This window comes from Temnothorax americanus, unplaced genomic scaffold, assembly GCF_048541705.1.
Source record: "Temnothorax americanus isolate GAGA-0224 unplaced genomic scaffold, ASM4854170v1 Scaffold16, whole genome shotgun sequence".
In the NCBI taxonomy this organism is placed as follows: domain Eukaryota; kingdom Metazoa; phylum Arthropoda; class Insecta; order Hymenoptera; family Formicidae; genus Temnothorax; species Temnothorax americanus.
In genome coordinates this window covers 770,981-797,220 of record NW_027509297.1, presented here as the reverse complement: position 1 = coordinate 797,220, position 26,240 = coordinate 770,981, and the positions used below count along the sequence as shown (strand labels likewise).

The 26,240-nt window shown below is 30.7% G+C and overlaps 3 protein-coding genes across 6 annotated transcripts; all 3 read right to left on the bottom strand.

Moving 5' to 3' along the window:
- Nucleotides 1–192: 192 nt before the first annotated feature.
- LOC143895447 (uncharacterized) lies at nt 193–6,483 on the bottom strand. Of its 3 annotated transcripts, none has more exons than XM_077402545.1 (9): nt 4,101–6,483; nt 3,661–3,780; nt 3,409–3,529; nt 3,062–3,161; nt 2,852–2,974; nt 2,194–2,284; nt 1,858–2,000; nt 1,475–1,607; nt 193–1,401 (listed from the first exon to the last, which is right to left on the bottom strand). In XM_077402545.1, the coding sequence occupies exons 1-9, from the start codon at nt 4,416–4,418 to the stop codon at nt 1,351–1,353; spliced, it is 1,200 nt and encodes a 399-aa protein (XP_077258671.1). In that variant the 5' UTR covers nt 4,419–6,483; the 3' UTR covers nt 193–1,350. The 3 variants fall into 3 exon arrangements, with proteins under 3 accessions (XP_077258671.1, XP_077258668.1, XP_077258670.1); XM_077402542.1 differs by having other exon boundaries at nt 194–1,401; nt 3,062–3,326; XM_077402544.1 differs by lacking the exon at nt 3,661–3,780 and having other exon boundaries at nt 194–1,401; nt 3,062–3,326; nt 4,101–6,481.
- A 445-nt stretch (nt 6,484–6,928) lies between these two features.
- On the bottom strand, nt 6,929–13,134 carry LOC143895451 (uncharacterized). Of its 2 annotated transcripts, XM_077402549.1 has the most exons (10): nt 12,628–13,134; nt 12,504–12,564; nt 11,906–12,025; nt 11,667–11,784; nt 9,798–10,065; nt 9,578–9,709; nt 9,289–9,379; nt 7,922–8,064; nt 7,597–7,729; nt 6,929–7,525 (listed from the first exon to the last, which is right to left on the bottom strand). In XM_077402549.1, exons 1-10 carry the CDS (start codon nt 12,717–12,719, stop codon nt 7,475–7,477), a joined length of 1,209 nt encoding a protein of 402 aa, XP_077258675.1. In that variant the 5' UTR covers nt 12,720–13,134; the 3' UTR covers nt 6,929–7,474. The 2 variants fall into 2 exon arrangements, with proteins under 2 accessions (XP_077258675.1, XP_077258674.1); XM_077402548.1 differs by having other exon boundaries at nt 7,337–7,525; nt 12,504–13,134.
- Nucleotides 13,135–13,600: 466 nt separating this feature from the next.
- On the bottom strand, nt 13,601–25,942 carry LOC143895640 (uncharacterized). Its single transcript, XM_077402947.1, has 17 exons — nt 25,474–25,942; nt 24,082–24,201; nt 23,898–24,015; nt 23,133–23,394; nt 22,443–22,559; nt 22,222–22,312; nt 21,988–22,133; nt 21,714–21,846; nt 18,114–18,275; nt 16,724–16,843; nt 16,526–16,643; nt 16,188–16,452; nt 15,995–16,117; nt 15,717–15,807; nt 15,417–15,559; nt 14,174–14,306; nt 13,601–14,089 (listed from the first exon to the last, which is right to left on the bottom strand). Exons 1-17 carry the CDS (start codon nt 25,615–25,617, stop codon nt 14,039–14,041), a joined length of 2,337 nt encoding a protein of 778 aa, XP_077259073.1. The 5' UTR covers nt 25,618–25,942; the 3' UTR covers nt 13,601–14,038.
- Between the last annotated feature and the right edge of the window lie 298 nt (nt 25,943–26,240).

Here is a 26,240-nt window from a genome sequence, read left to right as displayed (position 1 = left end):
GATATAATTAGGCTTAAAACTACCTATGCCATGAAAAATCTGCATTTATATATATATATATATATATATATATATATATAATATATTAATTCTATTAATTAAATAAATATTAAAAATGTTTGATAAATGTTTTATGATTAGTGTCGAGATTTTACCATGAAGAATCTTTCTAATAATGGAATGAATAAGCCACCAATCATAATTTTGAAATGTTACTTAATAATTTTATTACAAGCAACGGTGATTTTGGCATTCTCAGTGGAGCCTTATATGAATGTACTTTATATCTAATAATTTTTACGGTCATATTAAATGGTCGAAATTGAAAGTTTTAATGCAAGTTTTGATGCACATTTACTTTTCTTTAAAACACTTTAACACGTTGAATGCTGTGTCGGTCATTAATAACCGTCTCGGCGTCGCGCCGTTGAAAGCTCAATTGTCAGTTAACAGTGACCGACGCTCATTGGTGCTACCAAACTTAAAAATACGTCAAACTCATAAAAAATAATATTTGTAATTCTTCAAATATAATTAATATTGAAATAATAATCTAAAGTAACAAATGTATTAAACTTGGTACCTAATTTAGCAAAATTCAATTACATTATATAATATTGTATCGAGATATGAATTTAATCATGAAAATTTCACTCCGGCGTCATCAGAGACATAAGCGAATTAGGATCGGCTTTCAACGTGTTAATTATTCGTTTCATGAAGGACCGTTGCTATATAATCGATCATCTCCTATCTCAAATAATTCCAGAAGAACAGGTATATCAAAATAACTGAGAACAAACAGAAGAGATGTTATTATTTTGTGATACCTACTTAGTTATCATCAGATCGAGCAAACTGCGATCTCACATAATCGATTATCAGTTTATTTTGGGAGGAATACAGATTTTGCACCGATGCAACATGCGACGATCGTGCGTACGCAGGTATCTGATTAAGATATGTTATGATGAGATGATTATTGTGTATAATAATATACACAATTTTCTTCATTTTCTCGACAAAAGCTTTCGTGTTCATGTTCTGTCACTATAGAATCATCTTCTTTGTAATAATAGAAAAACTTTCTGATGTCTTTGTGATGTCATTGTAAATATAACGAAAAATGCGGCGATAATTGTATTATACTTTATTGAAGAGCAATCAAAAAGTTAAAATAATACTACATTATATTTCCATGCTATTTTACAATACAAACACTTTAAAGCAAACTATAATTACATCTGCACTATTATATTTTTATGTAAAACGTATGGTATAAATGTACTAGAACTATAATACTTGCGTCGTGAAATTTTAAGCTTTGATGCTTCTATTTTATGCGGATAATTAAAACAGAGAAAAAATTACCGTAAAGTATGAAATTGACGTGCTTGCAAGCTAAAACATAAATTAAATTGTACCAAATTTAAAGCAAAAATGTTTGATAAATGACCATTATGAGAAATTTTACCGTGGCAAATCCCTCGAATGACGGAATGAATAACCCATCAATGACGAGAGTGCAATGTCGCATGCTCCTTTGCATCATAAGCATCAATAACTTCTGCGCTCTCAACGGAGCTAGATACCATTGCGCGTTGTATCTAAAATATTGTTATTGAGAATTACAACTGAAAGTTTCGATAACGTTGGAGATTTATTTTTCTTCAGCCCTTTATTTGTCGCGCGATATAGAGCATTCGCGCGCGCGTACTCCTTGCATATAATATCTTCACGTAAGTGTAAATAAAACAAATAGATCTATAGATAACAAAGCAAATCCCTCCCCTATTATCTTGTCTATTCCAGGATTGTTTTGATGTGATCAATTAAAGATAAATGTATAATACTCACATTCTGTGAAAAACATCACTGCTATGATCGATCACTTTCTGTCCCAAGTAGTTACAGAAAAACATGTACCAAAAGTGGCCAACGATGAAGAGAAAACTGACGATTATCTCATAATATTCTTTGGATATTATCAATCGAGAAAACTGTAGCACATAAATAAAACTAATTCGTTTTTGAAGGGGAGAAATGGTATAACAATTGTATGTTCGGATACAATATAGATATAATACAGATACTATGCCAATAGCTACTACTTCCGATCAAAATATGTTAATTATTATACACATGATATGATATATATTATATATATATGTATATATATAAATAATTACTCACGCGATAAAGATTAATACTCAGCGATAGTACTCCTAGAGGCAATAGGACTGAATACGCCCATGTATAACTTCTTTTTAATATTTCGATAAACCTTAAATAATAATAAATCTCAAGTATACGCGTAGAGAAAATATATTCACATTAAAGATTGTAAATAACTATATAATACGGTCAGTTATACATGTTAATGATTTATAGGATTTTTTTCGTATAAATCTCGTATTAAGGCCGTATTAAGGATTTTAGAGGTAAGAGGTCTGGTTACATGAAGACATTGCAGATGGCAATAATTTGTACAAGTTCGAGTGTGTTTACTGTATCCGTTCTCGTTATAATAGGTCATCTACGTAGAAATCTCTTTTTATTGTCTCATCTGTTAGGCTACTTATTCTTGTAAATATCGAACTGCTAAAAAATGAGAACTTGACATACCATACGTGTATGATGTTTGTATGTGGGCTCCGTTTCTCCCATCTCTACAAAATGTGTTACAATTTGCAATTTTCCTTTTTTTATCGTAAGTAAAATAAGTAACCAGACCTTCTTACCTCTAAAATCGACCTTAACATTTCGTAAGCTATATAAATTTTTGGATTCGAAGACAAATCGTGCTATAGAATAAAGAAAACTTCTAATCATACACATGACAATTACGAACTCGATTGCTTTTTTGTACATATTAAAGCCGTTGATTATCCCTTGACATATCATCGAATTTCTTTCGGTAGAAGATGCAATACCTTCTACCGTATTTTTGAGCAATGCTTGTTCTATGCGACAGCTGAAATTGATAACGTAACTGCAACATGTTTGCAAACGTCGTTAAAATCAATCAGTTTATTTCTTGTAGCTCCGAGCTTTGCTTTACCTGGCTATTTCAAATAAACCGCACGCATGATGTGTGTATGACATATTAAGTGTTTCGGTAGCTGCCACTGTGGTTAGACCGCACAGGACAACAAGACATACTAGCAACAAAATTGGAAAAAAATACTTTTGCTGATCTATAAAACATTCTACTAGGATCGGAAGTTGTCGTGGACGTGATTCATTTCTACTGGATGTGATGTCCGGAAGAAAGTTCGATAGAAATTGTGTCAGAATGCAGAAAAAAATAGATACATAGATGAATACTGTAATTGAACGATTAAAGTCTGAATCGACGTAATAATTGAATCTAGAGTAGGCAAAAGAATGATTCAAGATATTGCTTACATATTGTAATCAATGTAATGAATCTTCCGATATCTGCGTATTCTTTTATTATTTCAATTTCTTGCGCGTCATCATTTAACTCATTCCAATCACAAAGAATTTGTTCCATAAGGGCTTGCATCTGTGGTCATAATATAATGGTTATTTGCTGTCTCTTCTCGAAATTGTCTCAAATAAGATTGATAATTATCATTTACTTTCCCTATAAGTTTCTCTACAAGTATCTGCATTTGATATTGAATATGCTCTTACCCGTTTTATGTTTAAACAGAGAACATTATATTTTAATGTATAGGCTAGCCATGGGACACTATACGCGAGAACATGTAGAAGAATGTCTATATTATATTCTGTTGTGATGAAAGTCGTTAACTAAAAGTGATATTTTCCACTCAAATCATTTCTACTCTTACGCTAATGCGTTATCGATAATTCTTTCGGTTAGAATAGCTTCGAAGAAGGTATTCAAAATTGAATACAAATAAGAAATTTTCATTTAAATATTATAATCACATGTTATAATTTCTTATTATAATTTGCGGTTTGTAAATATAAAAATAAAATATTTTCCTTTTTATGAAGGTAAATATTCATTAATATTTTTTAATGTATGTGTACTTCCTTCTATTAATTTTTACGTTAAAAATTATACAAATTAAATTAATGAGAAATTTCAGAAATAATTATCGTACCTGAAATATTACGCTCGATACATGTATTATCGTCGTTAATGTTATTGCTATATATCTGGAGATAGACTTTTGATACGGCCATAAGCCGACACATAGTAATAAAATTCGATTATTTTTATAGTAAGCGTTCACAGGACAATCTTGCCATTTCAGTGCTAGTGTCATAACGCGTTTGTGTCGAATTTTTTTCCACGAGTTATCTCGTACGTTCGGTATGTTTGATTGCAGTTTATAATTTGTTACTTTTATGTAATATTCAAATAAACTATTGAACTCGCGCAAAATTACGATAGAATACTTATAGCTTAAAATAATCATACATCAAATTATAGCTTTGCATAAATACATATATTTGGCTAGTGTTCGTATCTATAACCCTCATCGGGTAAATATTATTACTTGCGTGAACCGATTATCTGTTTTCTCAGTATATGCATATTTCTCTCCCCGTTCGATCGACGCAAGCGCAATTGTAAAGTTGCGTTTTCATACCTTTCGCGTCCCTTCATTTCTATTCGAGACGCGAGACGTTGCAGTACTCTTCTTGCGTTATGTGTGTGCCGGCATGTCATCATCATTCCAAACTCGAAATCTATTAACTAGTAGAAATATGACGTCATGCTTTGCGAGCATTGTGAGAAGATTATGTTATTAATAATATGAATATGATAATATGATAATATAATAATATGAATATTAATACTATGAAGACTTATTTTGATTTACATCCGCACTGTAAATCTTAGTAAGCTGTCACAACTGCTGATTTAATGTATTATTGCACTGTAATATAATTGATAAGCTAATTCACTTGCGCGCCGTTCAATTGTACACATTTTTTTGGGACACTACACTTATTTTTGCATAATTTAAAACACATTTACACGCATTGCAGTTGCGTATACAGTTCGTTTGCGCGCAGTTCGCACCACACATGTTCTTTGCCAACCCACGTCGTTCATCTGGACACAAAACAATGCACGCCGTTTATTTGGATACGGGAGAATGCACGCCGGGGCGCTATAAGCATCGGGCGGTGTGGGGTGGATCTCGCTTCGCGGAAAGTGATACCATGTGGAACCGTACAATAATAGGCCTCGTTTCGCACTGTGAGCACCGAGCGGTGTGTGGTGGACCGTATTTGCATTGTTTCATATTTAGGTGAACAATGTGGGTTGGCAAAGAAACTGTGCGCAAACAAACTGCGCGCAAACAAACGGTTGCACAACTGCACTGTGTCCAATTTAACAGACGTTGATTTAAAAACATAATTGGGTAATAAATTTGCAAAAGTTTCAAAAAGGTCTTCTAATATACATGTATATTATACGTGCGTGCGTGTATACGTGAGTATCTATGTTTCAAATTATGCAGAAATATGTGTTGCGTCCAATTGAACGGTGCGCAACTTTATGTGTCTAATAGCACAGTGTGCAATTGCAAGTCGTAATTGAAAGTTATATTGATGCAGATGTATTCTTCTTTAATACACATTGACACGTTGAATGTCGGTCATCGATAACCACGCTTGTCTTGTATTATATTTTTAACTTTGATTTTAATTCGCGTACATACTTATTTAAAAACTGAAATGATAAAGGTGTCCAGACAAAGCTCATAAGTGTCCCGGCATTGGTACATTTACCTTAATTAATGGCGTACAATTTAAACCCGTTTGTTTTATTTAATGCTCTCAAGTACAAATGACACACAAAGAATTATTTTGATGCTATCATTTAAGGTTTTTAACATGCATGTTACTCAGGTTCTGGTTCTGATCTCTTGGAAAATTACGATAGCTTACTATAGTCACGCAAATTATAGCTTTGGCATATATTTCGCTAGTGTCTGTATCTATAATAACCCCTGGGCGAACGTTATTACTTACGTGATGAACCAAATTATTTTTTTTCTCCGCGTATTTCTCTTTTACGTTCGATCGGCGCAAGCGCAATTGCAATTTCGCTTTCACGCGTTTCCGACGTCTCTTCATTTCTATTCGACACTCGGAACGTTACAGTACTTCCCTTGCGGTGCGCGTACTGCAATAATGTGTGCTATAACATCGTATGAGATTAACTATAAAAATTATTATTGTAATCGTCGATTGTAATCGTCCAAAACTGTGATTTGTGTACCATGCTTGGTAAAAGCACCATGAAGATTACGTTGTGAATTACGTTGTGATGACTTATTTGGATCAAGAACTCTAAATTAGTAAGCTGTCATAACTATACTAATGCAATATATATGTTGTAATGTAATTACATTTAAAACTCACTATTATGCCGTAAAAAATCTCCATTTATACGTATATGGTATTTCTATATATTAATACATTTCCATAAAGTTAATTTATTAAGATTAAATAACCGGAACGTGAATAAACTTTCTAAATATATCGGAAATAATGATAACAATACAATCATGTGATAATGGATCGTTCTTATTTCTAGAATGGATTAATTTTACAATTTTGATAAAATACCACAATATATAAAGGAAACGATTACGCTTTTTTCCCTTTAGAGCCTACAACTCGATTGTTAATGTTGATGCGTATCCTCTTGGTTAATGTTGTATTAATCCTCGTTATATATTTTTACATTATGTATGGTTCCATAAAACATATAAGGGAGACCAGTGACAATCGTAACATTTTGCTCATTTGAGTTGATATCTTTAATTTACTCGTTTATATACAAACTTTTTCTTCCTCATAGGTAAAATACATAGTTCCAGAAGGACAGGTACTAAAATAACTCAAAACGAACAGAGGAAATGTCATTATATTTTGTGATACTTATTTAGTTATAGGTATCATCAGATTGAGTAAACTGCGATCACATAATCGATTATCAGTTAACTTTAGGAGGAATACTGATTTTGCACATATGCAATTAGATGCAACATGCAACGATAGCGTATACAAGTATTACGTCTGTGACATCTGACTAATTGTAAGATACGTTTTGTTGAGAGCAATAATATACACAATTCTCATCACTTTTTTGACGCAAATTTTCGTGTTCATGTTTTGTCGCTAGAATCATCTTCTTTGTAACGATAGAGAAACTTATCTTTCTAACGTTATTGTAAATGTAACGGAAAACGCGGCAGGAATTGTATTATACCTTATTAAAAAAAAAGTTAAAAGAAACATTATAATGGAAATTAATGAATCGAACTTTAAATAATACTATATACATTATATTTCTATGTTTATTTTACATACAATAATACAAACACTTTAAAAAGCAGGCTAATGTATCTGTATTATTGTATTTTTTTGTAAAACGTATGGTACAAATGTACTCAAACTATACTTGCATCGTAGAATTTGAAGCTTTTATTTCTATTTTGTATACAGATGATTAAAACAGAGAAAAAATCACCGTAAAATATGAAATTGACATGCTTGCTAGCTAAAATATAAATTATATAAATTATAGCAAATCTATAGATCAAAGAGTTTTTATTAGTGCAGACATTTTACCGTGGTGAATCCCTCAAACGACGGAATGAATAAGCCGTCAATGACGATTATGCAACGTCGCATGCTCCTTTGCATCATAAGCATCAATAACTTCTGCACTTTCAACGGAGCTAGATACCATTGCACGTTATATCTAAAATCTTGCTATTAAAAACTTATAACTGAAAGCTGATGATGTCAGACATTTGTTTTTGTTTAATGCTTAATTAATGGCGTTTAATTTATACCCATTAGCTTTACTTGCATTTAATGCTCTCAAGTATAAATGACACACAAATAATTATTTTGATGCTATCATTTAAGGTTTAACATGCATCGTACTCACGTTCTGTGAAAAACGTCGCTACTATGATCAATTATTTTCTGCCCTATATAATTAATGGAAAACATATACAATAAATGGCCAAGAACAATCACGAAACTAATTGTCATTTCGTAATATTCCTTGACGTCTATCAACCGAGAAAACTGTAATATAACACATAAATGATTAATTTGCTTTCGAAAAAAGATATAATAAAATTTTTATTTACGGATATAATGGCATATATATTATGTCGATCGATAGCATCCAATCGAGATATAATAATTATTTAGCTTTTATTTGTTAACATTAGTACATATACATGTATACCACGACGTAAAAACATTACGCTCAAAGACCGAAAACGCTCATTGAGCAAAAAAACCGATCATACAACGAACTGACTTCTTAGATTCAGCCACAATGCAAAATTCGTATCGTACGTGGCACTTTCAATAACGCTCATAACACGCGTTTTGGCATATTCAAAAAGGGCACAAAACAAAATTTGTGTTGATAATTATTCAGAATAAAGCCTTTTCTGAATTTTAGTATTTTTTTGCGGCTCTCTTGGTAAAAATCTTTGTTGTGACTCCGACAGTGATAATCAATCGGGAGAACCCGAAATATAAGTACCCTACCTATTTTTTTTACCTATTTTTTACACGACGTGGCTTTCCGGATCTTCTAACGTTATATAGAAATATATAGTGGCTCTTATAAAAAGATCAATTTTGGTCCTGAAAAGAACCGGTAGTGATTCGTGAATCATGTCTATTTCGTTGCGTCATTTCGATGTCAAACAGTTTGTGTCAATATTAAGGGAAGTAATTTTGAAAACCCGAAACGTACAATATAGATCTCGTTTCGCCTTATATAAGCAGGGGTGAGGTAGGGTGGATCTCGCTTTGCGTGGAAAGTACAATGCTCTTCAGAGAAACATCCAAACAGAGGTTCACCCCACTCCCCACTCCACCCTACCCCTGCTTATAAGGCGAAACGAGGTCTATCATTGTACGTTTCGGGTTTTTAAATTATCACGCGAACCGAGGTCCACCCCCACCTCTGCCTGCGGGGGAAGGACTTCGCCGTTTACATGTCTACTTTCAAGTAAAAAAAAAATAGGAAGGTTACATATTCCTATAAATCCTCAAGTAATTTCGCTTTGTGAGCATTTCAAGTTATCTAGAATGCATTATGGACGTTTCTCAAATGCACGCATATCGCGTTATTGTGGACAATAAAAACGTCCCTCATTTTTTTTTTTCAGTATTTGGACGATCAGCACCACTCACGACGTGTTTCTTTCGCTCACTGAGCGATTTCGGGGTTTGGACGTAACATATATGTTTAAAATTAATAAGTTTTGTAAATAAACAATTACTTACGCGATAGAGATTAATGCTCAACGATAATATTCCTAATGGTAATATTAATGTATATCCCCATGCACAATATACCTTGAATATTTCGATAAACCTTAAATAATGATAAATTTTAAAGAGAGAAAATATATAATCACAAAAATGATTGTTGCCAATTACACACACGTATGCTGATGATTTAAATAATTTATAAAATTTTTTAGCCGAATTTCTTGAAAAATTAGAAGATTCGAAAAAAATTGCACTATATGGAATAAAGAAACTTCTAATCATATTAATGACAATTACGAACTCGATTGCTCTTCTGTACATTTTGAAGCCATTGATTATTCCTTGACATATTATCTTCTTCGAACTTTTTTTGATAGGAGATGCATCAATACCTTGCATCATATTTTTGAGCATTGCTTGTTCTATGCGATAGCTGAAATTGATAATGTAACTGCAATATGTTTGTAACATCACCGTTAAAATCAATCAATTTATTTCTTCTTAAACTCTTTGCTTTATACCTGGCAATTTCAAATAAACTACACGCATGATATGCGCATGACATATTAAGCATTTCGGTAGCTAAAGCCGTGGTAATACCACTTACACCAACAATACCTATTCCCAATACAATTGGAAGAAAATATTTCTGCTGATCTATAAAACATTCAACTCGAATTGGAAATTGTTGTAAATGAGATTCATTTTTATTTGATGTGATGTCCTGCAGAAGAAAACTCGATAGAAATAGTATCATAACGAAGATAAAAACAGATCCATAGACGAACACTGTAATTAATAAATGATTAAAGTCTGAATTTGTACACGGAGAAAATTTTATATTAAATATTACTATTATAATGTGTCACATCATGGTGGAAGGAAACAAGGTGCGCTTGTTAAAAGGCTGCTCAGACGTCGCGACTGGAACAAGCGAGCGCCATGTTGGATATAATAGATATTCTCTTTACACACACACACGCACGCACGCACGCACGCACGCACGCACGCACGCACGCACGCACGCACGCACGCACGCACGCACGCACGCACGCACGCACGCACGCACGCACGCGCACACACACACACACACACACACACACACACATACACGTGGCCTATTGGGCTAATATTATCAATGTCTCCCGCGCGCTGGTTCCAACGCACTCATTGGTTATTAGAGAAGGATGCGCAAGAGCACACCTGTTTTCCTTTTACCATGTGTCACTATTAGCTGCGGACTATCAAGGAATTATAAGTTTAAATGCTATATCTAGTCATTATTTTAAAAACAATAAAGCAACGCAACTTTTACATTTTCTCGTAGTAAACATTTTCATGTTACAAAACAAAAATTTGTTGGATAAAATGTTAGTATATAGCAAAGAAAAGTAAAAAATATGTACCAAATATATTTTTACTGTACACCACAGTAAAAATTAACTCTTTCCACTTTAGAATATAGCTTGAGCCCCAGTTTCGCAAAAGCAAAAGTTACTTTATTTATATGATAAAAAGCAGTGTGTTGCCATATAAGTAAAAATTACATCAAAGTCAACATTTCAAATTCAGTAACTCGTTGTTAAAAACTCGAGGAAAAGGGGAAAGCGATAAGCGTAGCTTGCAAGATCTTGTCGAGCATGACCGATTTTGTCGAACAGTTAAACGCGGCAGCCGAAGCTAGAAGCGCAAACACACTATTTGATTTTTAATTATTTTTAACTTCAATTTAATTCATTAAATAAAATCTTTACCTTGTCCAGGTAGCAACCTTTAGGTATTCTCATTATTCTCATGAACTTTATTTTTTATTTACATATTTAATTTTAAAATATATTTAATATTATATTATATTCTGTTGATATACGAATCTTATATTAATATTCATTGTATAACATTGTCTTGTTATTGCGTTGTTTTTAATATTTGCCAGTTAATAAATAATTTCAAGATTATTGAACGCTATAAAGATAGGGCGCGGTTACTAGTTGGATGGGTGCAGACAGAAATATTTTTGAATCGGATGTTTTCTAATCAAAACTTTCGGATCGGATATCATTAATCAAACATTATTTTGGCCTTTTTTATTCCAATCGGAAAGATTGGTAATATTCGTCTGTTAATTTTTAGACGAATTGTCCGATTATTTTGACCGCGGGAAAAACCTGAATTTTTCTCTCAGTGTACGAATGTTTACACTTTAAATTTTACTATGTTGTACTATAATTTATTCTACAAATTCATGATGGTCCGTCGATAATACAAAAAATAGCAAAGTGTAATTTAAAATTGTATTATAAATTAATATAAAATTTTCTCCATATATATATGTAGTGAACCGAATCTAGAACGTATAGAGTCGTAGAAGAATAATTCAAGATATTGCTTACATGTTGCAATTAATGCAATGAATCTTCCGATAGCTGAATATTTTTTTATTATTTTAATTTCTTGCACGTTGTTTAATACAGCCCAATCACAACGCACTTGGTCCATAACGTTTCGCATCTGTGTTTATAAAATAATGATTATTCAATTTTTTCGAAAATATTCCATGTAGTATTGATAATAATCATTCTTCCTATAAGTTTCGCTATAAATATTTGCATCTGATATCGAACGCCCATACCTGTCTTATTTTTAAACAGCAAATATTATATTTTAATGTATGAGCTAACCATTGAACGCTGTACGTGAGAACATGTAGAAGAATATCTATATCATACTCAGTCGTGATGAAAGTCGTTAGCTAAAAGTAATTTTTTCATTCAAATCATTTCTACTTTCACATATATGTTAACGATAATTCTTTTAGCAAAATATCTCTGAAGAAGTTATAAAGTACACAATATATATACAAATATATTACAAATAAGAAATTTTTGTTTAATTATTACAAAATTTATTATAAATTCTTATTACAATTTAACGCTTATAATAAAAAAGAAATATCTTTTAATGAGAATAAAGCAATTATAATTGAATTTTGATAAAATATTGTTAAATTTATTACAATTTATTACATTATTTTTTATTATAATGTAACGTTTATGACAAAAAAGAAATATTTTTTTTTTAATAAGAGTAATTATATATTAATGTCTTTTAATGTTACTAATAAAATTTAATTTTATGTAAATTTAATTTTATTAATTTTTATCTTGAATATAGTATGTACGAAGAATATTAATGAGAGACGTGAAATAGAAGAAAAAGATATATCATACCTGAAATACTACGCCTGATACAAGCATTATGGTCATAAATGTTATTACAATCTGTCTGAAACTAGAGTTTTGATAGGGCCACAAACCAGTGCATAGTAATAAAATTCGACAAATTGAATAGTACCTATTTATAGGACAATTTTGGCATTCCGGTGTATACGTTATAACGCGTTTGTGTCGAATTTCTTCCCACGAGTTACCACTTGGCTTCGGCATGCTTTATTGTAGATTATCATTCACTATTTCTGCATATTTTCAAAATATTGTCTTGATCTTTTGGAAAATTACGATAGCTTACTATAATAGTTACGCAAATTATAGCTTTGGCATATATCCGGTTAATGTCCGCATCTATAACCCCTGGATAAACGTTATTATTTACGTCGTTTACGTGATGAACCACTTATTTTTTTTCTCCGCGTATATGGTTGATATTTCTCTTTTACGATCGATCGACGCAAGCGCAATTGTAAAGTCGCTTTCACGAGTTTCCGACGTGTCTTCATTTCTATTTGAGACTCGGAACGTTATTGTAGTACTTCCTTTGCGGTGCGCGTACTGAAATAATGTGTGTGCTAACCTTAGACCATGTATACTACTGGACTGCGCGTTGGACTTTTGATAGAGTAGCGCCGAGTTACGGGAAAGAAACAAACATAGTTTGACACGCGTGTGACAAGAAGGTGAGGTCCTCCCGTACGGGACTTTACCTCCTTGTCACACGCGTGTCAAACTATGTTTGTTTCTTTCCCGTAACTCGGCGCCACTCTATCAAAAGTCCAACGCGCAGTCCAGTAGTATATGGTCCAAGGTGCTAACATCATTCGAGATTAACTAGAAAGATTATTATACGATTGTAATCGTACGAAACTGTGATTTGCGTACCATGCTTGGCGAGCACCATGAAGATTACGTTGTGATGACTTATTTGGATCAAAAACTCTAAACTAGTAAGCTGTCATAATTAATAATGCAACATATTAGTTTGTAACGTAATTACCCTTAAAACTCACAATGCCGTAAAAAATTTATATTTAAATGGTATTTTTATTAAATAAATTTCCATAAAATTAATTTATTAAGATTAAATTGCCGGAATGTGAATAAATTTTCTAAAGATATCGGAAATAATGATAACAATATTATTATGTAATAATATATATATCGTTCTTATTCCTAGAATATATTAATTTTACAAATCTGATAAAAAAACTGTACAATGTGAAACAGGAAGCGGAATTACGTTTTCCTTTTTTTTTTAGAGATACAGTTCGATTGTTAATGTTGCGTATCCTCTTGAATTAATGTTGTATCAATCCTTAATTATTATATTTTTGCATTACGCATTACGGTTCCATAAAACATATACTGGTTAATTCCGCGTAAAAGTGTTGTTTATACAATAAATAATAATAAATATAATTTTACAAATTACTTTTGTACTATTACATTAACATTTGCAATAGGTATACCAGAATTACTGTATTGTGACACAACCTATGTGTTCGACTAATGATAAATTTTATTTTACGAGCTCACTGGATAGAATAAATTACCATAAAATATGAAAGTGACATGCTTGTAAGCTAAAATAAAAATTGTATTCTTGACAATTTATAAAGCAACAATGTTCGATGACAGATTATTATTATATAGTGTCGAGAATTTACCGTAGCAAATCCTTCTAACGACGGAATGAATAAGCCGCCGATCATAATTGTGCAATGTCGCATGCTTCTTTGCATTACAAGCAGCAATAACTTTTGCACTTTCACCGGAGCCGTGTACCATTGTACGTTGTATCTATATAATATACCATTAGAAGATCATAATTGAAAGTTTTAATATATATGTATATATATATATATTGGAACAAATTTATTCTTCTTTATATTATAATATACATATACATATATTAGGGTGGTCCTTATTTACTCGACAAAAAATTTTTCTCTTAATTTTTTTTGCGGCCAAAAAAATTGGTGTCATTTTAAACTATATAATATGTAGTTTCTGTTAAGCGTACGGATTTTATGAAATATTAACCTTTAACAAAATGGCGCAGTTCTAAAAAAAAAGTTCGAAATTCAACCAACAAATTTTTTACTTTTTTAATTATTTTTTAAAAACTAATTGTCCAATAAAAAAATCGTACGCTTAACTGAAGACAATTTTGTTATAAACATTCTGTGCAAATTTCAAGTCATTCGGATAAAAATTGGCTGAGATACGCGAGCGCCCATTGCAGCTACAAAATTGTAGTTTCGAGAAAAACGCGTTTAAACTTTTACAACTGATTATTTTATATAGAGTAATAGAGTAATCTTTTAATTTTTGTCCTTCTTTTGGCTCTAAACATACTACTATAACTTTTGTAGCCCATACATAATTTTTTCCAGCTGATCAAGCAATAAATGCAATAACTATTTATTTTTATTTTTTAGTTATATTAACAATTTACCTAATTGTTTAAATGAGATGTATAAGGTCTTCAATGCAGAAAAGCAAGACACATGTTAAAAAAAGAAAAATGCTTAGGCCGATTTTTGTGGAAAATACGTTTTAAAAACCAATGTTGATGGAATAAACAGTTTAATACAAAAGAACTCAACTGTTTAAAAATCCGGGGGCACTAGGGGGTGCCGCAGAATAAATTTAAAAGTCGAAAAATAAGGACCATCCTAATATATATTTTATATATACATATATGCATATACAGAATATAACATAAATGTGGGCCGCTTCTTTAGAGGCGTATGATTGTAACGTGAAAACGATGCATTTTTGGACTTGAACTTTTTTACTCATTTTGATGAGTAGACTACACCCTTCAAGTAGCGGCCCACATTTATGTTACACTATATATGTATACATATATCATACATATAAAGTATATGACTAATTAACTCTCACGTTTTATGAAAGACATTGCTGCTATGATCGATCACCTCCTGTCCCAAGTAGTTGCAGAAGAACAGATACCAAAAATGACCAAGAATAAACAGAAGAGTTGTTATTGTATCCTGATATGCCTCGGTCGTTATTAGCCGAGAAAGCTGCGATCATACAAACGATCAGTTTGCTTTGTAAGGAATGCAAATCTTGCATCTACGGATACAATGGTATACGCAGGTGTGTCACGTTGACACATCTAAGATATGTTAATTACTCAGCGTCATTAGTATCGATAAGAATATATCAGTAATTACTCACGCGATAGAGATTGATGCTCAGCGATAGCACGGTTATTGGTAGTGTGATAAAATACACCCACTTAAAACTTGTTATCGACATTTCGATAAACCTTGAATAATGACGTGCATAGGATGAATATGTATATGTATATAATAATTACTACCTGACAAAAGTCAGGTAATAGTTATTATACATATAATATCAGGCAAAGTTATTAGAGAAATGAATAATTTAAAGAAAAATCATGGTAGAGAATGAAAAAAATTTTCTTGGTTAAATTAATGAGAATTACGGACTCAATTGCTTTCCTGTGTACATCGACTGCACTGACTATTCCCTGACATATTATTGTGTTTTTTTCAGCAACAGATATTATATCTCGCGCCATACCTTTGTGCAGTGCTTGTTCTACGCGACAACTGAAAAGTAACGCAATTTGTAAAACGTCATCAAAATTTGTTGATCCGCTTCTTGAAACACTGTATTTACTTGGCTACTTCGAATAATCCACATGCGTGTTGCGTGTATGACATAAAAAGCGTCTCGATGGCTATTACAGTGGTTAGGCCACATATGACAACAAGGAACACGTATGACATGAGCAGAGTGAAATACTTTTCTTGATCCACAAACCACTCGGCTTCGGCCGGAAGCCGCCGCGGACGAGATTCGTTTGCGGCCGTTATGTAGTCCAGAATAAAATTTGCCAGAAGCTGTACCGCGACAAAGCCAAATATAGACATATAGATGAACACTGCAATAGTTAAATCAATTTTAAATCATTACCGAACCTTGGGAAGCACGTTGGAACATTAGATGTTGCTTACATGTCGTAACTAACGTGATGAATCTTCCGATAGCTGAATACCGTTTTATTATTTCAAGTTCACGCGCATTGTTTAATTCGCTCCAGTCGAAACGCACTCGTTCTACAAGACCTCGCATCTAAATTAGTAAGATAATGATTATCCGTCATTTTTTTTCTCAAAAATGTCTTAAATAGGATTAATATCGAATATAGTTACCTTTTTCATATTTAAGCAAAAAAGATTATACTTCAACATATAGCTCAGCCATGGAATACTATACGCGAGGATCTTTAGAAGAAGTTCCATGCTGTATTCTTTCGTGACGAAGGTTGTTAGCTGAAAGCGATACATTTTTCCGGCTATTTTGACTATTAATTAATTTTGTTAATATTAATGACCTTATTCTGGCTAGAATAATTTTGTAGTGGGTTCGAAGAAGTTGTTACAATATACATACATATACAAAAAAGGGTGCAAATTACAAACTTGCACATTGCTTCCTCATTATTACAGGAAGCTTATTTTATTTAATGTATAAATTTAATGTATATGAGGAAACTTTTATTTTATTTAATGTATAATTATTAGTATTTATTTTTTTGGCTTCCTCATAGAGGAAGCTTTGTGAGCAAAGAGTTCTACTTGCACACTTAAAAACTATAAAGAAGCCCGATATCTCAATATTTGCGGAAGTTAGAGCAAATTTACCGAAATTTTTATAACTCCAGAACTAATCGACCAAATCTTAACGAATTATATATGAAATAGGAATAGAAAAGACTAAAAAATATAATAAAATTAGAAATAGATCGATATCTCCAAATTTGCGGAAATTAAACCATAAACAAACATTTCTGCAAATTCAAAATTTTATTAAAAAAGAACCCCTTGATTATTAGCAATTTTTATTAATTCTATTATATATTCTTCAGTTTTTTTTCTACCCCTATTTCATATATAATTCGTTAAGATTTGGTTGATTAGTTCTGGAGTTATAGAAATTTCGGTAAATTTGGCACATACACACACACACACACATACACACATACATACACACATACCAACATTTTTTAAAAGAGCAATTTTTTGACGTTGTAGAACATTCTGAACACATTGGCAAAAGCAACTAAAAAAAATTTTTTTTTACGAAAACAAAGCTTCCTCTATGAGGAAGCAATATATAATAATTCTAATTAGCATTTAACATCGCTGAATTCAACAGAATATTCAGAATTTTATGCTATTGCAATTTCCTCGCAGAGAATTTATTAAAACTAGACATCACAGACGCGCGCTTTGCGCGCGCTATTTAGCTTTAATATTACACACAACTGTCAAAATATGCTATGACAGCCGCTCACGAAGTTAGCACAGCAACAGAATCAATCAGCATCGCGGAAAAGAGCCAACAAAGCAATTCGAGACTTTCAAGAAGACTTCGAAAGATATGCGCGAGTATCGATTTAACATGCCTTTTTTTAGAAAGAGGATTAATTATGCGCTAAATTTTCGCGCACTCTATTTTGTTAATTCTTATATCAAATAGCAATATTAAATAACATCAAAGATAATTAGTTACAGATATAAGATTTAAAGAGATTCATACCTGAAATACTACGCTGGATAAAAGTACTATGGTTATAAATGTTATTAGAATACACCTGAAACCAAATCCTTGATATGGCCATAGGCCGACACATAGTAACAGGTTCCGATTAATAGTGTAATAACTATCTGCCGTACAACTCATTTCGGTACGAGTGCTGCGATGCATTTGTGTTCAAATTTTTTCTAGAAATATCTGTTTTTCATCTCCACTTGCTATGTTCTTTTATAATTTCATATTTTCTATTTTCCACGTTTTTCCACTTGCAAATATTACACTAATGTCGAAATTACGAAACTTTACTAATATATCGTAAAATTACAAAATTAAATTATAGTTTTAGCTTACATCTGAATAAAGCGTTTAAATATTGGAAACAAATATGTATTACTTGCAAAGTGTATTATTTCCTCTCTATTATTGTCGCCCCCTTATATTCGATCGACGCAAGCGCAATTGCAACGTCGTTTTCGCGTATTTTCGCATGCCTCTTCAGTTCGATTCGAGACGTTAGACGGTAACGGTGCTCGGGTGCTCTCCTTCGACATGTACTCAACAATACCAATATTGTTGGAAAAAGGTTGCTATGCGATTATAATCATCAGAACGTTGTAAGGTGTGTATGGGAATATTGGATATCATACGACAAATATTTTGAAGATTGATTTTACTTTAATATGTTTAAGGTGCGCGAAACTATGAATTAATATATCATTATACTGTCAAAACTTAGACATATTTCTCATGTGTTTGAATTGATATATATAGGTAATATTCTAATGTTTCATTTCATAGAACATTGATTTATAATGTATAAGAAAAGTGCCAAAATGATATTATTAACGCAATAACGTTTATTTTTTTCTAAAAAAATATATTTTATCATTAATATTTGACCAACTAGGTATTAATCCTTATCTTAATAAAAATGTGATCAATTTATTCCGTTATCTTCTTTTATACATTGCTCTAAAAAGGGATTAATTCCGAAAGCAATTTCCTTCCCTTTTGTTCTTTTTTCTTCGAAAACATTAGAAAGCTTCTTTTCGCATTTTTCGTACTACATTTTTAATGATGTTAGTTGATGAAATTAATGGCAACGTGGAAACTGCATTCACCCGGTGAAATAAAAAAGGAGTGTATAAATGTTGGTACATTTGCTGTGAATGTAAAAACTGGTGCTTGTAGAAATTTTCTACTTCCGTACTCTATTTTCAGTATTTCCTTTTTTCGTTTTCTATATACCTATATGTGTGTGTATTCATGTTCAGTATGTTCTCTTAACATACGCGCAGATGAGTCAAGACTCACAATTGTTTTTCAGCGTTTCAGCCTGAATAAACCATCATATAGATTCATATATCACTTCTATGTAGAAAATAGAAATAGGAGTAGTGTTTTATGATTAATATTATACTTGACGATTAAATTGATATTTATATATTATATTTTGACAAGCAATACATTTAACACTACTTTGTACTATAGTGAATCTTAAGACACTGGTTCGATCATTTCTGCACGTGAATTATAATTTTTCGTTGCATGTGATCTCGTATGTATTTCGATGATCGACCAGCACAAAGTGATTTTTAATGACATTTTCGTCTGTGGTATTATGCATATCACCCATGAGAACGATAAATTGATCACATTTTGTAGTGACACAAAAATCGTGAAATAAAGAGTAGCTCAAGAGCTAAAATATAAATCATATTATAATTGATCCTATTTATAAAAATGTTATATTATTCCTTTCAGTATAAATGTGTAAAGACGTCTAGCAAATGATGCTATTTCAGTGCCCAATTTAAATAATAAACAAAAGTATTCGGTGTTGAAAGGGTTAATATAATGTCACAAATAATATGTTTTTCACATCTTTTATTTTTCCTCGTTATAACTTAATAAAAATAAAATTTGATGTTATATCTCGTAGTAATATACATCTTTTCTCTTAATTAAAGCTTTTAATAACAAAGTGCTAGTAAAATTAAGGCTATTATCATTGATATCTAATAAATTCCAATGTTTGCATAGCTATCAGTGTATTAAAAAGATATTTTATCATGTTCCTATAAAAGTCAACAGTTTTGCGGTGTAGTAATATTCCTGTAAAATTTTCAACTCCTCTTTGCACTTTATTAAATTCCAATGATAATTTATTAGCTTTAGTAGCTTTTTTATCTATCGGTTATAATAATAAACATTGATTTTTTTATACGTTATTATATATATGTATATATGATTTTAATATATTTTATTTCTTAAACAAAATAAGAGGACCAGTATGGGGATATTTGAATATAGTTATGTATAAAATAAAAGTTTTAAATATCTTTCATGTAGAATATCTTAAATGTTTTGAAAGTCAGTGTCATTACAAAAATCATGGTTAACAAGATTTGTTGGATTCTGTAGTAACGTTCGCCGATAGACCCCATCTTTTTGCGCGAGGCTGAAGCACGATTGCGCCGAAAGATGCCGAGAAAAACAACAATTCTATTTATACATTCTATTTATTTTTTATTAAGGATTTTCGCTTTCCGCTATTTTTATTGCATTTCTGTTTCGATAATTGTGCGAAATTATGGTAATAATAGAAGCCAAACAGCAGTAGGAAAGTTCATCTGTCGTATGCAGTAAAAGAAAAGGGTCAGTAATGAGACGATCAATACATATTACTTTCCAGACGATATTTCTGTAATTGTCGTAAAGTACCAACGGTAAGATAAAGATTGTTCTGCAAAGTGTGCAAATAAGATGATAATATTGCAAGGGAAAAATTTTCTTTCTCCCGAAGTTGGCGCAGGCGCTTTCATCATTTTGCGCTAACGATCGTTCTTCAGTTTCGTTCAAGTGTTCGTAATAGACGTTACTTTAATCCTGCTGAATAGTTGAATGAATAGTCACCTTCTGCATAACAAACGAAGATAATTCTCCATTCGATTAAAGTTGAGTAGAAGGGAGACTGAGCACCGGAAGCAAGGTTATTATCCTCACGGAACGTGATTTCAATAGAATTTTTTCAAAGGAACGCATTGCCAATCAAATTCGTGTCTATTTTTAGCTTGCTTATTTCTTTTATAAATTACAAATTGTTAAAGAAAATTTTTCACCAGATGGTATTTGTACGTATATACATATATATTTTTATTTATATAAAAAGTAGTTTAAAATTTTTTATTTTATTTTCTTTATTATAAAAATAAGCAAGCTATTTTAATCAAACATGTTTGTACATTGGGGAAAATGTGACATAATGATTAACGTTGTAGTATTTGCTAAACAGATTGAAATTAATAACAAAGGGATCAAGTTTATACTTTGTAAACACAGATCTTTAATCGTATTGCTTATTAAAAATATTTTGTTAAAATTAATATGATTTTGTGAGATTTATATAACATGATCATGCGTGTTTCCGTATAATCATAAAATTATAAAATTGACGGATGTATTTTTTATAACTGAAATTGTATAGAACATAAGAGCGTCAGAAAAGAAAGCAATAAGCTCATCGCCTAAAACAAAAAATATTATTTATATGTATAGCTGGTTTATACGATAATTACTTTTATTAATGATATGACTTCTCACCGTGGCCAAACCTTCCAAGCAGGGACTGAACAAACCAGCAGCATCAACTTTATAACTTTTTGTAGTTTTTCTGATCAAAAAAAGTACAAACTTTTGTATCTTTAACGGAGCATTGTACCATTTCGTATTGCATCTATATTGCGAAAAAAGAAAAATTAATTATTTTCTAAACATATCTTTATATAGAACCTATATATGAGTCTTCAAATTGTAAAATTTTTGATACAATATATCATATATTGTATTTAAAAAATATATTAATTGTACTACATACATTGTTCGATGGACATCATTGTCGCGATTTATAAATTCTTGCCCAACAAAATTGCCTATAATTAAAAATAGAAAAAGGAAAATCACATAACAGAGTAATTTAACAATTTCCATCTTTTCCTGTTGCATCGTCATTATTCGAAATAGCTGCAAATAAAATCGATGGTTGCAATAATTAAAAATAATCTTATAAAGCTAGCGACAGTGATCGTATATAACCAGTATTTCTACACACACGAAAGAGACTAACAGTTGCCGAACATATAGCCGCTACAACCATAAATAAGTACGATAGTCCAAACTTTGCTTTTAATAGGTCCGAAAATCTAACAGAATAAAGATGTTTCGTTATTACTCTCCATCATTAAATTGCAAAAAGTTACAATATTCTTTGAGCTCTTGATGCCAATACTCTATTTGAATAAGAGACATTTTTGGAATTAGTGATGTACTAACTCGATTGCTCTCCTATGGATGTCCACTGCAGCGGTTATTTTATCATGGAATATAATATAGCTTTTAGCTATAGGTATTTGTGAAACATCTATGCTTAACATACGTTCCATACGGTAACTATAAAATTCTGTATGTCATGAAAGAAGTACATAATACAGCAAGCACGCCATTAATTTAAATTTTTACCATAAAACTATATCATATAGTTGTTCTATTATACATTATTTTAATAAATATGAAACACATATATATGTATATATATTCAGCAATAATAAATACGAATCAATTAGGTACATCCCATATTGTTTACTTTTTATTGCTTTCCTATTATTTCCAGCTTTTCTTCTTGCCCTATTTCCTCACTATTTTATATTTGCGAAATCACATGTAATTATGCATAAAACGAAAGAGAAAGCATCGCAAGAGTAAAAGCAGTAAATAATAAGGAGGAAAGAATAAATGGTGCCAGGATTCGACTGTAGCTAAAATCTATAATAAGTGCTATAAATAAAAAAATCTACAGATTGATATCAGTCGAATAAGAAAATCTGATTTATTACCTGGAAATATTTTCTTAAAAAGAAAATACAATTATTGAATTTTTAGCTTAAAAGAGATAAAAAATGAACAAAAGCAATGAAAAAAGTTTTTAATTAGAATTGTTTAATAAGAATCTCACTTACGATGTACCTAGCAATTTTAAACATTCCGAAAGCATGTAATGAGTTTACTAATAAGAACGTTTCAGCAGCTACTCCAGTAGTTCCAGTAAGGAGTAGCCCAATAGCCTCATGTATCATTACGATATGAAAATAATTTTGCTGATTGGCAAAATATTTTGTCTGATGGAGAAGTATACGTGGACGAGACTCATTTAAAGGCATTACGATATCAAGCAAATCCGGAATATATTGTACTAAAGTGAAACTGAGAATTCCAAAATAGACGCATACTAAAATTTTTAAAATTTTATTAATTTATTCAGTCACACAGAATAATCGTTGCCTCATGTGTAAACGTTCAAATTATTATTTGTCAAGTTTAATGAAATTATAAAAAAATATATTTTTAAATAATATATAGATCGTATTTTTTTTTACACAAGCATAATTCATATTTTCATAGTTGTTGGTAATATTAATATATATATGTATACACTGAAAAAGAACTTTGACAAAGGATGTGTAGTTGTCGCATTAATTTTAAAACCCAACAAGCACGACTTGATGAAATCAACAATTTTTTAGTATTTCGGTTTCTAAAAGATAACGCTAGCTCATTTATATCAAAATTTATAAAAAATATATATATACAAAATACATAAAGAAAAACTGGTCAATTAATTGTATTAATTTTAAGTTACGTTCTACACTTCAGAAATACATAATTATCTCAGGTAATTCAAATTTGATTTAAATAAAGTAATTCAACATTTTTTCGAAAAATTTTACTTACTTGCTATAGCTATCGTAGATTGTTTTCCAATTTTAGCATATTTATGTAATATATCAATCTCTCGATCGTCTACCAGAATACTCCAATGACTTCGGACACAGTTCCGTAATTGTTTTATCTATTAATACATGCGATGTTATTGTACATAGCGATTAACTTCAGATTAAATTATTGTTAAACTTACATTTTCCATAACAGAAGAGAAAGCAACATATTTGATAAACCATATTAAAATGAGGAAATTAATAGCTAACACTTCCAGAAGAACATCAAGGCTGTATTCCGGAACGAATAATTTCATAAACTGTAAGCAACACTTACTGATGTGCGAATAATATTTTATAATTATATAATTACTAGCAGGTTCTGCATATCTGAAAGAAAAGTTATTTCAAAAAAACTCATGCATACACAAAATATGCGTTTAAAATATATTCTAAATACTTGTATTGTATATGTTACGTATTTATTTTGTAGATTATCCAAATTATATTTAATTATATTATTATTGACAATATGATCTCAAATATTGCAATTTCTTGTACATCAAAATGAAAAAAATATAGAAAAATATTTAATCTTTAGAATAAAGCCTATAAATTTGATTCTGCGTACTCGATCATGAAAATTGATAAGGAAACGTTTGTCTCACACTAAAATAGCTGTGTTATAATGAGATTCGAGTGATTTTTAAATTATGTTAAATTTTTCTTGTTAGAAGTATATCCATTATACAAAAGAGATTGAACTATTTACTATAGGTAAATACGCGTAACAGTATTTAGAGTATATTTTGAATCGCCGTTTGTGTGCGTGAGTGTAAAACTGCGTGTATAATAATTTTTTTAAAATAATTTTTTTGTCAAATATGCAGATGACATTCTTATCTAACAAGCTATTTTTGCACACGGAAAAATGCCAAACACGATTCATAATATTATATTTATATCTAAAAATCTTCTAAATCGAATATTAAATTTCTTAATTAACTTAGATAACAGAGATAAACGTAATATATGCTGGACATGGATCTAATTTGGATGTAATAATATCTATTAGTAGTATAAAGAATTATGAAAATTAAGTGACTATGTTAAAAAGTACGACGGAATAGATCTAAAAACTCAGGTAATTATTTGTTCATTATATCTGCGTATAGTATGAAATGTATGTGGAATATTTTGACAGTATCCCAAATTCTATGCGTATACTTTTGTTGCATTTTTAAAATTATTCTTTAACACGATGTATTAATTAGATATGTTTTGCAAGTAAAATTTTCCTATATTAATACTAAAAAATTAATTAAAATAATTACAGAAAACAAAAATAAATATAAAAAATTATATGAATACCTACATAGGGTTTTACAATTATTATAAACACAAATCAAAATTATATGATTTATTTTAGATTATTATTATTATTATTATTATATATTTTATTTTATGTCAAATTTAAATATTTATATTAAAAGAACTATTATCAAGTAGATATGGATAATGTAAGGGTTAAATATATATAACAAATAAAATTAAGTATATGGACAATATATGAAAAAAAGCAATGCGGATACCTGAACTGTGAAAAACGATATGTATATCAGTAGTGATAGTATGACTTGAATTTGTTTGATGCTAGAATTATCGTATGGCCAGAGTCCAATCGATGACAAAAGAATGTAGTTGAGTCTATAGTACTTCTCCTCAGGGAACTCCATTTCAGGCAATAGTCCAAGCGTTACTGAGAACTCATAGGTTATAGAAGTTTCTTTTCCCTTACCCCGTCACCGTTCACTTAATTTCTTTCAGTATTATATTATCAACTTTTTAACGTTACGGCACTTTGTTGTCCGTACAAACACTAAAGGTAAATGCTATAATTGAGATTTGGATATAATATGCTTATATTCGCATAAAAAGAATATAAGGTCCAAAATATAATTCAAAATAAAATAAAGTGCTACGTTTCTCGCGAAAAAGTAACTATATCTTTGTTCTATTATACTCTATTACAGTAATAACTAAATTACCGCAAAGTTATATGATGTACATATTAATGTTCCTTATTTTTCTTATGTCCCATAAATATGCACGCAAAGTAGAGAACAGGATATTTTATACCAATAGAACGTAAAACAGAATATTTTATACTAATAATACTAGAACATCGAGCATTACCTATATATAGGTATATATAATGCATTATACCTATATATTTCATACTTTAAAATTTTCGGGCACGGAATTATTAAGAATACTCAAAATATAATAACAAGTGATAACTGCAATTCTTCAAATAAAAGTAAAATAAAAGTAAGTTGTAGACTATATTATATTATCA

Coding starts and splice junctions, on each gene's coding strand:
- LOC143895447 (XM_077402542.1), bottom strand. CDS start 4,418: ATGATTATTTTAAGCTATAAGTATTCTATCGTAATTTTGCGCGAGTTC. Junction 3,327..3,408: donor CATTACATTGATTACAATAT/GTAAGCAATATC, acceptor GTTCAATTACAG/TATTCATCTATGTATCTATT. Junction 2,975..3,061: donor GGTTTATTTGAAATAGCCAG/GTAAAGCAAAGC, acceptor TATCAATTTCAG/CTGTCGCATAGAACAAGCAT.
- LOC143895451 (XM_077402548.1), bottom strand. CDS start 12,719: ATGCCGAAGCCAAGTGGTAACTCGTGGGAAGAAATTCGACACAAACGC. Junction 9,710..9,797: donor AGTTTATTTGAAATTGCCAG/GTATAAAGCAAA, acceptor TATCAATTTCAG/CTATCGCATAGAACAAGCAA. Junction 8,065..9,288: donor TGAGCATTAATCTCTATCGC/GTAAGTAATTGT, acceptor GTTATATTACAG/TTTTCTCGGTTGATAGACGT.
- LOC143895640 (XM_077402947.1), bottom strand. CDS start 25,617: ATGGAGTTCCCTGAGGAGAAGTACTATAGACTCAACTACATTCTTTTG. Junction 24,016..24,081: donor TCTCTTCTGTTATGGAAAAT/GTAAGTTTAACA, acceptor ATGTATTAATAG/ATAAAACAATTACGGAACTG. Junction 15,808..15,994: donor GTACACAGGAAAGCAATTGA/GTCCGTAATTCT, acceptor TCATTATTCAAG/GTTTATCGAAATGTCGATAA.